General features: G+C 36.0%; 1 protein-coding gene across 5 annotated transcripts; it reads right to left on the bottom strand.

Moving 5' to 3' along the window:
• Positions 1–391: 391 nt before the first annotated feature.
• BIVM (basic, immunoglobulin-like variable motif containing) lies at positions 392–14422 on the bottom strand. 5 transcript variants are annotated; one of them, XR_001920426.1, is made up of 11 exons: positions 13823–14422; positions 12261–12387; positions 11524–11619; positions 11328–11432; positions 9414–9508; positions 7998–8130; positions 5698–5769; positions 4765–4848; positions 2858–2954; positions 2251–2408; positions 1787–1897 (listed from the first exon to the last, which is right to left on the bottom strand). XR_001920426.1 is itself a non-coding variant. In XM_008922654.3 (10 exons), exons 1-10 carry the CDS (start codon positions 14310–14312, stop codon positions 1607–1609), a joined length of 1590 nt encoding a protein of 529 aa, XP_008920902.1. In that variant the 5' UTR covers positions 14313–14422; the 3' UTR covers positions 392–1606. The 5 variants fall into 5 exon arrangements, 4 of the variants coding, with proteins under 4 accessions (XP_008920902.1, XP_017926490.1, XP_008920903.1 ...); XM_008922654.3 differs by lacking the exon at positions 2251–2408 and having other exon boundaries at positions 392–1897; XM_018071001.2 differs by lacking the exon at positions 2251–2408 and having other exon boundaries at positions 392–1861.
• Positions 14423–14882: the final 460 nt, after the last annotated feature.

Here is a 14882-nt window from a genome sequence, read left to right as displayed (position 1 = left end):
CTCAGTGTAACTATTATTAAGCAAAACTTATGAGACATACATATAACACCGCATATATGTCTTAAATCCCTTAAAGAACACAGTGCAAGTATTCCAGAGAAACCTGAGCCCTCAGCCCAAATTCAGCTTGCAAAAACAGCTCATCTGGAAAATAAATTTTCAAAACCTATGGGTTCTGTTCAGTTGTGAGGCTACAGGCTTTGGGAAATTAAATATCAGAAGTTAAGTCACATTGGCTGCACAGAGCAGCCACTTTTTATGAGCAAAGAGATCCTACCTCCAGGATAACTTTGCTAAGCAGTATTTGCAACTCTGATCCATTGCTTACCTACTCTGCTGAAGACCTTTTCTAAATGTAGGGTCACCGTTCCCATGACAAATGAAAAGCAAACAAGATAGAAAACAAATTTTATTGAGTGAACAAAAGTCTAAAAGTCTCCCATTTTTGGTTAACAAAAGCAGCAACCTACAAAACCCCTGCATTCCACGACAAATCTTTTTATGTCAAAAAATTAATCCTTGAGCAGGTATGAACATTTGTACACAGAACATTGCAACTGTTGGGATGTGTTCGGGCAAACAACTAGATAAATTTCAAATCAGGGAAAACAAGAAAAGAAAAAAATAGACTGCACGTGGACACCTGAAAAAGCTTGAATTGTTTGCTGGCTGAGAGGTATATCATCGGGGCTGTCAGCAGTTTTCGGCACTTGCACCCCCTTCATACAAAATAAAAAGAGCAGCAGAAAAAGGACAGAGATTTTAAGACAGAACAAGAAAAAGAACTGCCAACAGAACATAGTGTTCAGCTAGCTCATTTGGCTAGTGGTAAATGCAGCTTTTTAATACTGAATTTCACAAGCTTGTGTTAAGTGAGTCCGTGTTCTGAAGAGGCTCCAGGATAAGAATTCAGCCACTATACCCACAGAGCAAAAGCAACAGAGAAGTTCCATCCTCAAAAAGGCAATTCCCCACAGTCTAAAACAGGCAACTAGATAAGGGAAAAGAAAGTGAGACCTGCTTCTCAAGATATGATTATCTGACCAACAGAAGTCTAATGAGAACTAAATGGAGAATGTACATTCCCTTCGTAAATCCAAAAGGTTTTCTAACCCATGTGATTTTTTTTTTCCTTTGCACTGGATATGGGCAGCCTTAATAAAATTAAGTGTTAAAAAGGAAGGCAATGATTACTTTTATCTTTACACCATTTGCAGAATAACCCTTTTTTATAAAATCATACCACAGTTTTTCATGCTTTTGAACACTAAGTATTTTCAATGAAGTCTGTTTATTACATTGGCTAATTTCAATCTGTTCTTTTGTTTTCACAAATCAGGACATAGTACAATTACTTCAAAAGAAATTATTGATTTTGCTGTCACATTTACCTTTGATTGCAAAAGTACAATAATCTGTGCTTATCTGTCACTTTACACATCAGATCTTGTCCACTGCAACCATATCATCAGATTGATTTAATAATTATGAGGCTGTATCTTATACCATAATTTCTATTCATATGTATTCTAGGACTAATAGATCCCTAATATGTTTTGATTAAAACTAACTTTGATATATCAACTCTTATCATCTAAAGTTAATTTTAATCATTTTCATCATAATCATTATAACTCTGATACCCACTGTTCCTCCTCTCCCGAAGATTAGATTTCTTCCACGTAGATTCTTGATGAAAACTAGCACTGAAAGATCGACCCAGTCGTCCATGTTGTTTCTTAGAAATATTGTCTTCACTCTCAGATTTGGAAATTCCTTGTCCTTGTGTTTGGGATTGTTTATTCTGTCTAACATTTCCAAATGGAAAATTCCAAGGACCAAACCTTTGCCAGTTAAGTCTCTGAAAGGCAATGATGCAATGAAGATTTCCTCCAACCTAATCAAAGTAAAAAGGCTCTTTGTTAAATGCACATGGGTGCTTTTCTAAAACACATTGATATTTGACATCGACATCTTGGCAAGTAACACAATCATTTCAAAAAGAAAATACACAAAAAAAGGCAATAAGTACAAACCAGAAAAAAAACAACAAACAAACAAAACCAAAAACCAACAAAAAAAACCCCAACACAAAACTATATACACAAACAAACAACTCGCATCAATCAGTTTTTAATTGTATCCCAGATTCAATTACTGCCTTCTTTCTCATCTTTTTAAGTTATCCATTTTATCTTTCATGGGCCAGTGTTGCTTATCTTCTGCTAGTCTTTTTTACTTTCTGGCTACCTTTTCAGAAATTATGTGTTCTGGTCCATTCTGATCTTGCTGACACAGTCTTCCATACAGTCTTCACATTTGAAATTATCTCTTCAGTCTATTATTTCTCATAGACTTGCAATTGGCAAATCACAAATACATCTTCCACCCATGAGATACAGCCCTATCTATAGGAAAGAAAGCCACATGCATTGACACTAAGTCTGCACAAGGGATAGACATGCATTCTTTTATGCCTGATCCTACTTGATTTTGCCTTGTTTCCTACTTAGAGGAAGCTAGAAGGGTCATCCCCCAAAGGGTTTGTAATTTGGCTGCAGAGTATTACTATACTTGCTGCAGCTACATTTTAAACCAGCACAGGTAAATATTGTGACCAAATACATTGTATACACACATATCCTGGTTCATCCTGGCATATGCCAAACTACTGCTGTTCTTGTCCTACAAATAAATATAAAAGATGCTGGTATGCAAGTACCCACGTTTTACTTTTTTTCTTCAGCAACACTTCACAACAAACTTCTTTAGTGAAGTTATCTTACACTGCTGAAGTAGCAGTAAGTTTGCAAAAATCTACCATGAATTTCCTCCCATCTTAGTAAGTTTACCTTACCTTCTTTGTTTTTCGATGCTGCAATCCTCTCTCTAGGTGTCGAATATCTAGATATTCTGGATTTTGAGTGTTTAAGTCAGTGACAATATCTGCCCACCTACAGAATAAAATTATTACTACTCAACTGACATTTAAGAAATCTCAGCAGGATTAAGACTCAGGTGTATGTGCACGCAAATACAGATCTGTAGCTTTAAATGGTCTTAGCAGTGATTTAAAGATAAATGAATGTGTAAAGATATAAAAGCCTCAATATCAGAGACATCAACATAGATATAAAAGCGTCACGTTTAATCAAAGCATTCACAGTGATTATTCCTGCTCTTGGAAAACGCCTTCCAAAATGAGTGAGAGCACCATGAGTCATTAGTTACATTCCTTACACTTACCAATTCATCAGTTTGTGACAGGAAGAAGCAAAGTGTGGTTTAGGCAAGTGGAAACATTAGCTTTTCCTTTCCTTAAACCCCTCTTACTCTTTTGTATTATTTTGTTTAAACCCTTGGTTTTTTCCACACATTAAACCTGCTTTTACCAGACAGCTCTTGTTGTAACTCACTCCTCCATTTTATTTAAATCTAAACTATTGGTTGAATCCTTCTCTACTCACTCAGCTCTTCAAAGATTCATAATTCCTTCTAGCACAACTGAAACAAATATCTACATATTCCAGACCTCTTTAAACCTACACATCACCTTTTCATTTCTACCAATGCCTAATTACCTGTTTCTCTCTAACGCCATCCTCCAAGTTCAGCAAATGCATTTATACCTTTGCCTTCCTACCTTAAGCACAGAACTTTCTGCTAGCTCTCATTGGGAGTGTAGCAAAAGACAGAATGTCTCCACAATCAAAATTAATATTACAAAGGTTTTTATTCTGGATTCAGAAACCTTTTCCTGTGCCATTTGTAGTTTATATACCACAGGACAAAGTTCTGTCATGGAGATCTATAACACGACATTTCTCAGCACAATAACCACGTGCATAATGTGATTTTAATTTTGTTGCACTTAATCTCATTAGTCCAAAATGCACAATTATTTGCAATTATTAACATAGTCACATCACTGAAAAAAAACCAAAAATAAAAGAAGTATTATCATTATAATTTGTTTTCACTGTTCTTCTCCTAATGTATCAAGAAAAATCACTCCATAATTAATGTGGGGATAACAGAGATGCTATTTGCTAAAACTTGTATTTTGGCCATGGAACTAGTTTCTTGAGAAATACTACTATTTTGCACTGTTCCCCAATTTCAGAAATAATATTAAGCATAAGTTAAGCTGATAAACTGTACTGTCAATTTATCTTGACAAATATAACTAATCGATGAAATTTCTACAGAGCACCCTCTAGTTCTCCTAGTCTGTATGTCTAGTTTAGACACCAACTTTGTAGGAGCCAAACCTCATCATAAACGTACTGTTTTAATGCACAGATAAGCTAATAACGCAACAGAGTACAGGCTGTAACTGCACCTTAGCTAGGAGACCTTGGTAGCAGCAGAATATCCTGTGCACAGCCCAGACACAGCCTGTGGATGTCCTCAGCTGCGGGGTAAACTCCTCCAAGGGCCGTACAGCCTGTAACTGGCACCATCGCAGACAGCTGAGGTGTCTTTTCTTCCTGACTAATGTGAGATGTCACATCTAAACAAGAGAAATGGGCTTTGGCTTGCAGCAGCCCACAGGTGTCTGGACAGGTGATATAAAACTGCAGAGCCAACCCTAACGTCAAAACACAAAGTTTCTCACTAAAGCACCACCTGTTTCTGTTTGATAGATATATCTATATATATATTCATTCAAAAGAACTAAAAAGTCATTTGTTGACCCTGCGTAGAGAAGTACAAAGTGTTTTGAAAGAAAACATTGTTTTATATTCTTACCAAGTAACATACCTTTTGCAGTGTATTGTTGGATGCTTTCTGCTCGGCTCTCCAATTAAGATCCAATATTCTACTTCTTGCTGCAAGACACGACCTCTGTTCAACAGAAGATACAATCCTAGTAAAATTTATTGTGTATACTAAAAAGAAAAAGAGATATTCACATTCTGCTGTTCTTTTTAGGATTTTCTAATGTTTAAAAGTGTTTCCTCAGCTCCTGTGCTACATATAGTTCGCAATTCCATCCAGGGAACCTTTCGTTTCACAAAGCCTGGAAGCAAGCCTTGTGAAAGCTACTGCATATTATTTGGGAAGAAGACGGATATTCATTAAAAATAGTGTTACTTGGATGAAAGGCAGTCTGGTATATGATCTAAATATAAATATATAGGTAAAACAGAAATAAGAGCTGTGGAAAGCCACATGAATGTGGAACAAACATCCTCCTCCCTATTTCTGACTCCCTAACAGTCATGAAAGAGTCCTTTCCACCATTTTTAAACTATACCTCCACTGACAGTTGTTACTAACAGCTGTAGGGTAACCTCTAGAACACAACTGGTAACTTCAAATGCTTCCTCCTAAGCATCCAATACCACATATTAAAAATCCAAACCCTTCAACAGATCAATTTCAAGTTTGTGATCAACTTCCAAGAAACTCAAAGCCTGCAGTAACCTTATCAGGGAAAATTTGTGACAGGCACCAGGACAGACTGATGAGATGCACAGGACAGTTCTGTGACTTCCTGTAGATAATTACCTCATGAAAAACTACTTCAGTTTCAATTGTGACAAAACCTGAGATTTTTCTGCCTAGGGTATTAGACAGGCCTTAGTGCTTACAATAATCTATTTACTTATAAAAAATTCCCTGTAAAAAACTAATGTATGCCATCATTGCACAGATGGGAAACCAAGACACAGGATAGATTAATAGACTTACCTAAAGTCACACTGGAAGTCTGTGGTTGAACTGGGAACCGAACCCAGGTCTCCCGAGTCCAAATCCAGCAACCTAAGATCATACAGGAAGTCTGTGGGTGACCTAAGAACTGTCTCTAAGCTCAGCCTAGCAACCTGTCTACCCACTGCTTTTGGAACTGAAAATGTTTCTTAGCTTCATTTTTAAAGAAAAGCTTAAAACAGATAAACAAGAACTGCTCCAGAATCTATATAGTGCTTCTGGAACTGAAACACTTTTTTTTCCCAGTAAGATCAGAAAATACAAAGAAAACGAGATGCTCTTCTGGTCTGACCTCCAGCCTAAAGTAAGGCTATGAAAGCTCTTTGAACTTATTATTTCCCATTACATTGTTAGAAGATAACTCCTGTTAGGAAAAAAATGTAATACTGACTTAAAAATAACATCACTAGTGAATAAGAATCTGTTTCAGCCATGGGTAAAGGACCGAAAGTGTTGTTCTCACTTATTACTAAACAATGTAAATTCAGATTAGTTATAAGGCATGTTATGCTTCCACACACTGGATCATATTACTTGGCAAACTGCATTTTTCATCTAGTAAACTTTTTTTTTTTACTTTGTTTTTCTAGTGCAGATTCTTAGTAACTGATTGAGTAAGTAAGCCACTAATGTTTTGGTAAATTTAAGCAGACTGATGTATTGGATTTCTACTTGGGGCATATTTTCTACACACTTCTTACAAACATGGCACATCAGTGAATGCAGTCTTAATAAAAAAAACTGTAGTCTTTTGTTCACATACTAAAAGCTTTCATTAACCTTATGGTGAGACTCACTGGGAACAAATTAGATTCATAAGATTATGCTTTATCACCTCAAAAGAATTACCATTTTGAACTCCAAAAGCAGAGCTATCATTCTCCATTCCTTGACATGACCCCACCTCTTAACAGCTAAAGTCAGACTGCTTAGCAAGCAAACAGCAAGACTGAGACTCACCTTATACTAGTGATCTATTCTTTTAATTGGTTAATATTCCCCACTATTGGTATCTGCTAATTGTGTCAGGAATTGTCTTCTTATGCTCTATGATAATTCTAATAAATACTGACCAATGGTTGAACCTCGAGAAAGTCCAACAGAAACCTCCAGTACATACTGTGTTTGTAACTACTCTGAGAGAGGAAAAACAGTTTAATATGATTCTGTGAATGAGGTAAAACAAAGTACTCTCCACAAGAGTACTCTACTACATAAAGCAGCAAGGTAAATGTCTTACAAAACATAAATAGTGTCAGCATTAATATTTTCAAACTTAAAATCTGTGGGTTTAATACAAGACTTCCCCTAAACTCAGTATGAGTATCAATGCTATTATCCTCTTTTAAAACCTAAATTTAATTGAAATCTCTATCAACTATTGCATTATATTATCCTGAGCAACACCGCCCTGAGAAATCTGAAATTATTCAGGTACCTGTAACTGGATTTTTATTCTAAAACAACTGGCATATTAAGCTTCTCCTGGTATTTTAAAAGTGCTCCAGCATTCCAAGCATTGCTTAAAAAAGCCAAACGTACTGTGATAGTCCAAAGATCTCTTCTAGCTTCCCTCCCCCCACCCCCTGCCAATTCCTAGTAACAAATTATTCAGATATCTTTACTTTTCTATGCCTTACACTCCAGTAGTTGCAGTTTATCATCATTATTAGCCAACCCTGCAAAAAATGTATGCAACCACCATCCTACAATACCTACATATTCCCTGTTCTTGCTATATACAAGTGTAAATTTTGTGTAAATTTTATCACATCAACCCCAGGATGGACTGATATCACTGTACGCTTTTTGATTCTAGTTTATAAAGAAAAATTGCAACATACACACACTTCTGTTTTCCCCTCCAAAGTATCTGGGAACAGACTGTCTCCATAATTATCTGGCTTTTTATTCTTTTGCCTTAAAATAAAGCACCTGGCTTTTTTTCAGCCCATATGTTTTTATTTTTCAGACTAGTTACCTTCACTTGTCCTTCAAGTAAATAACTACCCTTTCTATATCTGGCTAAAATGTCTTTAAACAATTTCCAGATACCACTCATAGTTTTCTGTTTTAAATTCTCTCAACCTAGTCTGCTTAGTTATGCTTAATTTTAAGTCAGTCCTTTCAAATTACACTGTAGTGTTTTGCTAGCTCAGACATAAATGTCTTTTTGACATACAATGAAATGTTACTTAGGGAAGAAAAATGGTATCAACTTGCAGAAAATTTTCCTGCATGTTTCTTCACCTAAAATAAGCATAAACACAGTATCTTACCTATAGGCTTTACTAGCTTTTACTGGGGTTGCTTCAAATCCAATTGGGCAAAAATAATGGTTTTGGCAATGGTAGATGTAGGCCATTGATTCATCTTTCAGTCCACGTGTGAGCTTTGCAAGGGCTCCTGCAGCTACAAAGAAAGATCAGGTTACACGACAGAGTGTGTAACACCCTGTGCAACATATTCAGCAAAAAAAAAAAGACCTGTTCAATAACAGAGAGTACTTATACTGCTTTTTTAAATGAGAGGACATGACCTGACAGGCATGCACAAAATACAGTTTTGATCTCAAACTTCTTGTTATTTTTGAGGAAATTAAGTACTATCTGCCACACAGTGTGTAATAAGAAAGTGTAATGTAAAGTATGCTTAGTTGCTTAGTATTTGGATAAAAATGGTATTCAAATTTATCATTCTGGGGAAAAAAGAAAAAAAAAAGAACCAAAAGTATCTCTCAGTCTTGGAAATACACACTGTAACACAATGCAGTCCTGCTGCCCCAAGTCACTGGTGGCACATATCAATGATACTACTGAAACCACTGAAAGCTTTCAAATGTTTTGGTATCCCTAGCTTCTTGGAGATTCCTAGTCTTAGAAACACATTTGGGCATACTCTGCTTTGTAATGTGACCACAACACTCAGTTTCAGGAACAGACTAGAAGAGGCACTAAAACATGACAGAATTTTCAAATGGGATACCAAAAAAAAAAGTTATTTCTACTTTAATAATCTCCCCCAAAACTTTTCAGAGGGGTCTTATGCTTTTAAATAATGTTTTAATTAGAAGATAATTACCCAGACTATACCAAAGGCTAGTAAACTGGGTATGAAAATAGTTTTTTTGTTTTTAGGTAGCACACTTAAAAGTAGACATAAAAATGCAGCTTCATAAGCTAATTGAGAATAATCACCTAACTTTTAGAGACAGATGTTAGCCAAAGTCATGACTTCATTAACTTAAAAACTGGGTTTTTCAAAAGTATAAAACATTTATTAAGAACTAATACTTTTGTGCTGGACATTCTGAATTTTTATACAATATAGATTTCTAAAAAGCTGAAACAAAAATGTGTTGTTCTCCCAGTGTATGACAACAAATAAATCTTCCCAAACACAGAACCAGAAATGCAGTGTTCTCCTGGATACTTTAAAATTTCAGTTCTGTGATAGCAGAATATGTAGTGCAGAATGTATAGCACAGAATATATATTATCATAATAAAACTAAAAATGAAAATTTTAGCAAAATAGAAAAAGTAAAAACAGAAAAATCAGGCTACTTGGAGCTTCTTGATATCTTATCTCAAACTGGAAGTACTACTTACAGACTTTGTCCTGTCACATGCTACACACTGCAGGATTTTTCAGTTTATATACTGTAAGATGAATGCTTTAGGATTAGCTACGTACCAGTTTCTCCAGCTGTCTTGTTCTTCCCATGAGGTTTATACAGAACATATGAGCATCCCTTGATATGGAAGTGATCATTTATTTGCCTAAACCATCTGAAACAATAAGCTTAAAGATTGTAGTAACTCAAGAGTGATTAAATGCAATTTTATTTTCTCCCGCTCTTCATGTCTTGACAGTTTAGGAAAAAAGGTTTTTGTGTGCTACTAAATACCTACCACATCAGTATATAGATAGTAGATAGTACCCAATACAAACCAAACTTAACATATCCTAGAGAGAGAAATAAATATGCAAAGACTTTTCCTTCACTGTGCTTTTCCAGACCTGACATAGATCTATAATAACCAAAGATCTGGATGTGAAATGTTGGTCCTATTGTATTCAGTCCAGACACCTTTAATTTTCAGTTGCTCAGTCTTTAGAAAGACACCAAATTCTGAAGTGCCAAACTTCAACCATGATTTGTAAGCTACACAAATGAAATCTAAGATACCAGAAGGAACCCTTCAAGAGAGAGACTGCACATCATTTTTGGTTTCTGTCACATAAGCTTCACAAAGCCTGAGTGCCACAGGAGTCCCATACTGCAACTCCTCCTAGGAGCAGTAAATGAGGACAGGCCTGCAATTTTTCCATATTAGAAGATTCAAATTCACATGTCTGAAGATAACACCTCATTCATACAGCTATGTTGGGTGATGGGGTTGGCTCCCAGTCCTCCTGTTTCCCATTCTGCCAAGTACTTTAAAATTATTTGACCAGGCAGAAAATAAAAAAAAAAAAAAAGAGTAACTTCCCTGAAGTACACAGGATACTCACAGGGGAAATCAAGGAATTACAAGTTTAACTTTTGTCTGTACAGACTGTTGACTTAAAGAGACAGAGCATTTTATCAGCTTGGTCTGCAAGAGTCACTATAACCTGACATATTCCTGAAGAGATACAAATCCTGTATCTGTATCTGAGTCTCCTAAGGCAGATGAGGAAATTTTCATGACACTTTTCAATGATCTAGCCAGTATGCTGGCTGGAGAACAGACTGCTGACATATTTTCAAATCCAGCACCAAACTGCTGAGTCAAACACTATACATTGCCTTCAACACTATATAGTGCCAAAAAAAAAATTAATTAAACCAAATGCAACTCATGAAGCAAGCAAGAACACTGTAAATTTTTTTTAATTTCACACCAAAGCCCTGTCAGATATTCAACACTCAAGTATAATATGCTTCTTAGCTCTGTTTAATGCTAAAATTCCTTTAATATAAAAGAAACAAAAAAAAGTATAAAGATTTTAGGTCTAACTTATAAATAACAGAGCAGAAGTGATAAAAAATTTCAAAGTTGAAGTGTTCTGTGACTTCAGCCCCATGTTTCTGTTTTGGTTTTTTTTCCTCTTCCTCCTCCTGAATAGCTCCATTGCAGCAAAGCTGCAGCACTATCTCATTTTCAATTCTTAAATTATATTTTACATAAAACTACCAGTGTATCAATTGCCTTTTCAGGCTGTTTCAGTGATATTAGCAAGCATTTAACATGCCTTTTCAAAAACAGGAAAATGAGTATAAAGAAAAAATTTCCTAACCAGGAGACTGGACTCACTAGAGTACTATACAACCACTAAACAAACTGAACGAAAAATCAAATAGAATTCCACATTCACCTGACCTGTGTAGCAACACCACACTATATAAAATGGCCAGTGCAAACCACTCTTTGAAAAGTGTCTTTGGGCGCTGTCAGAGTACCCAGGTATGCTTCATTATTCTAAAGCTTAAGAGGACTAACTTGTGTTAGCCACTTTTTTTTAAATAAATGAACTGGTGTATTTTTAAAGGTTCTATCTCTTAGCTTTATGTTATTTTTGCATAAATTAACAATTTAGCTACATCAAAAGAACCAAACGTACCTCATTAGAGTTGTATTTCCAGTGAAGGGACCAAACCTAATCTCCTCAAATGGGGGCTGAAAGCCCAGTATATGCAAAGCTTCTTCTTGAGTGATGGGTGGTAAACTGAAAACGAAAAAAAAGAAAAGAAGTAAATAAAGTAATTAGTAACATATTTTAGACACTCAAGAGGCAAAGCAGTCTATGTCTGACTTACCTTCCAGCTCCCAGTGTACTATATAAGAAATTCCAGCAAGACACTAACGATGAAATGCCACAAGAAGTCTTGTATTGAGGTCGGCTAACACAATACCTTAAACAAAAAAACCCCAAACACATTAATAAGCATTCTTGATTTAGTTATAGGACCAACCTGAACTACTTTTCTGTGTGCCACGTCACTGAAGTGTCATGTTATAGTGGATGTTTTTATGTCACCTGTATTAAAAAATACAAACAAAAAACCAAAATAACTGCATTCTTTGAAAAATAAATTGAGTAAATATGTTAACCAATTTCTTTCTCAGATGCTAGTACGCTATTTTATATTAGTCAGCCAAATTTCCAACAGCTCCACGGGAGTTCTGTACAAATGATCCCACAGGAAAAAACAGTAATGCACTAATAGTGTACAGTCTCTTCTAACATGTCAACTTGCAGTAAACTGCATCTCTACCAATTTACTAATGAAGGTCATTCCAGATCGCAGATTCCCTAAGCTAAGCCTAATTTTCTATGTCACAGACATACAGATTCATTAAACTAAGTGAATTTAGTGAACTATATTCATATGATAATAGGTTGTATAGACACTGTATGTATGCGTAGCATATCCCCATTTCTCCTAAAAAATTTATGAAGACATTATTAAGAAGTTTTAAATCAGGTAACTAGCAACAGTGTTTAGTGATAAACTGTATGGGAATAATTCTAAACACAATTCAAAAATACTACCATCTCCGAAGGTCCAACACTTTTCTCTCCTTCACATCTTCAAGAGCTGAACGCTGAGGACACTCTCTGTATTGTTTGCTTTTTTTGTCCACAGACTTTTTCTTCATCCCTTGTTTCTTCATGTTGCCTACAAAACAGATTTCAGAAACAAATGAATGTCTAGTTTACCCTCCATAGCCTTCTTCTTAAATACTTCTACTAATAGCATACAGCTCAAATAGAGACACTGGTTGTGTTAGTAAGTGCCAACTGGGACTTTAAGTGAAAGGAAAAAGCTCAAATATATAATCAAGATTGTCAACAGGTTTATAAAGCTGCCATTAGCTCTGTAAACAACATGGTGTTTAGATCATGAACAGAATTAATGATGTCCTGCCCAACTGTTTAGAGAGATAAGTCAATCTGATTATTCTAATGCGTTAAATCAGCCATCCCAGAAATAGACTCTCACACCAACATGGACTTCCCATCTCCTAACATTAAATGCATGTGTAACATAATCAAATGCTTGTTTTTCACTGCCAGCCTTGTAACCAGCTTCTGACGAAAGCTTATATGCAAATTCAGTAAGAATAATATACACCAGAGGTCTCTTCCTTCTCATAAGCCACGGAGACAGGGAAAAACAGAGAGTTGAGCCACATTGTACAGCAGAAATATTTTTGTCCCATTTTGAAGCCATCACATCCAGATAAAATATACCACATATTTTAGAAATTATGACCATCCTCTAAGACATAATTTACTTCTTACTTTTATTTAAGGACACTTCATGTATACATGAAAAGGCAATGGCAACTTGCCAAACATGTTTTTAAGTTTTGCTGAACAGGTTTCATACTAATGTAGAGAAAACAGCAGTTTGACTAGCTAGTCAAACCATTAAGGAAAAAAAAATCCACAGCACGCTCTAGATAAACAGAGGGATTGTAGGACAAAGAAAACCAACTGGGTATGCAAGGGTTTGATTTGTAGTTGCAATCAGTGACTAGGCAGAGAAAGAACACAGGAGGTAGCAAAGGAGCCAGTTTTAAAGGATCCCTAACACTGTGTACATGTAGCAAATTGAAATAAATAAAATTCTGTTACAGAAACCTACTGTTTTCCTAGGCAACTGTCATGATTCCATTGTCATAAACAAACCACATCTTCAACTTCAAAATACATCTCTGAAGTATCTTGAAACATTTCTGCAAGTGACAAACCTGTACTTAACAGGCAAAAGTAATCATTGCAAGATGCACTAGGTCCTACTAAAATTAAAAAAAGAAAAAAACACTCCAAAAGCACAGTGGGGAAAAAATACCAGAAACCATCCCAAAAAAATAAAGAAATACACAGTTAAGTAGAAGTCAGCCTGTTTTAGAGCCACTTCCCCAGGCAGCTACATCTGACTTTCACTCCTCCTATCTCACCCTCTTCTTTTCCGATGAGCAGGTTCCTTGAAATGAAGTAGAGGCTCTTCTGTAGCACTTCCTCAAGGGATACATGACCAGCCCCCTCCACAAACAAGCTGTAAACATGAAGCCTTTTCCTTTCACATCAAAACTCCACCACCTCACCTGCTTTGTTCTTCAGATTTGTGTTCACACCATTGAACTCCGATTTGTCTATTTCCCATGCCAGTGGAAGCTTTCCAAGACTGCCAGGCAGGCTTTCCAAGTCAGCATCTTCCCTGTAGATTATCTCTGAAGCACCAGTTTGAACGCTGAGTAAGTTAGGTGTGTTATTTCCAGCATTTAAGGCAGCACTGCCTGACAGGCAGGCACTAACTGAAGCACTTGGGCTTTTACAAATAGATGTTACTCTGTTTAAAAAAGCATAGTCTGAGCAGATGGTATAAAATTTCTCTCTTGTATGAGTCACAGGACATCCCCATGGATAATGCCCATCTCCCCTGGATACCAACGATGCAGTGGAGCTGTCTGACATGCAGTATGGCTTCACAGGATCATGAAGAGAAGCTTCTGGGGATTCTTTCCCAGCTCTGTTTTCAGTGTTTCCATTATTTCCAGAACCATTTTCCTTTTCATCTTCTGAAATGGTAGGCATTGAATGATACTAAAAGAGTATTGCGCAGCTAAGAATATGTTTTCTTTTTGTTTAACTACACCAGGGTTTTCATCATTGCCTCCATTGCCTCTGCAAGGTATTGACGAGGTACCTGAAAGAAAATGTGTGTCAATCAACATAAAATAGACACAAAGCTTATCTTTGAACTCATAGCCAATCAGATCTGAAATACCCTTCAAGATATACCACAGCATACATGGTGTCGTTCCCCAAGCATCTCTAGAGCTCTACAAACAGCACTTTTTATTATTTGAGAGTTGCCAAAAGCATACACCATAGTGATACTATGATGAAGACATGAGTAATTACATTTATAAATGAGCATACAAATAAGAAAAAAATAAATTAAAAAATTAAAAGCTTCCTGCATTTACATAGTTGCGGTTGACACTTCTATCCCTTACAGTAATAGTACACTGTTAATGTTGAGTGCAAAATAATTTATACAAATTAATATATCACAGAACAGCAATTTAAGATCACTTAATTCTGCCAAATCCTGCATACTTTTTCTCCAAGTGGAATGTAGGTGTACAGTTACCGTAACTA

The sequence above is a fragment of the Manacus vitellinus genome, unplaced genomic scaffold, assembly GCF_001715985.3.
Source record: "Manacus vitellinus isolate BGI_N305 unplaced genomic scaffold, ASM171598v3 scaffold_2_pilon, whole genome shotgun sequence".
NCBI lineage: Eukaryota > Metazoa > Chordata > Aves > Passeriformes > Pipridae > Manacus > Manacus vitellinus.
The sequence above is the reverse complement of the archived record's forward strand: the minus strand, read 5'-3'. Positions and strand labels throughout refer to the sequence as shown.

Bases quoted from the DNA above. Each gene is read 5' to 3' on its own strand.
- BIVM (XM_008922654.3), bottom strand. From the start codon at position 14,312: ATGCCTACCATTTCAGAAGATGAAAAGGAAAATGGTTCTGGAAATAAT. The intron at 12,388-13,822 runs GTGAGGTGGTGG...TCTGTTTTGTAG, and splicing joins AAATCTGAAGAACAAAGCAG to GCAACATGAAGAAACAAGGG. The intron at 9,509-11,327 runs GTACGTTTGGTT...TTATTGTTTCAG, and splicing joins GGAAATACAACTCTAATGAG to ATGGTTTAGGCAAATAAATG.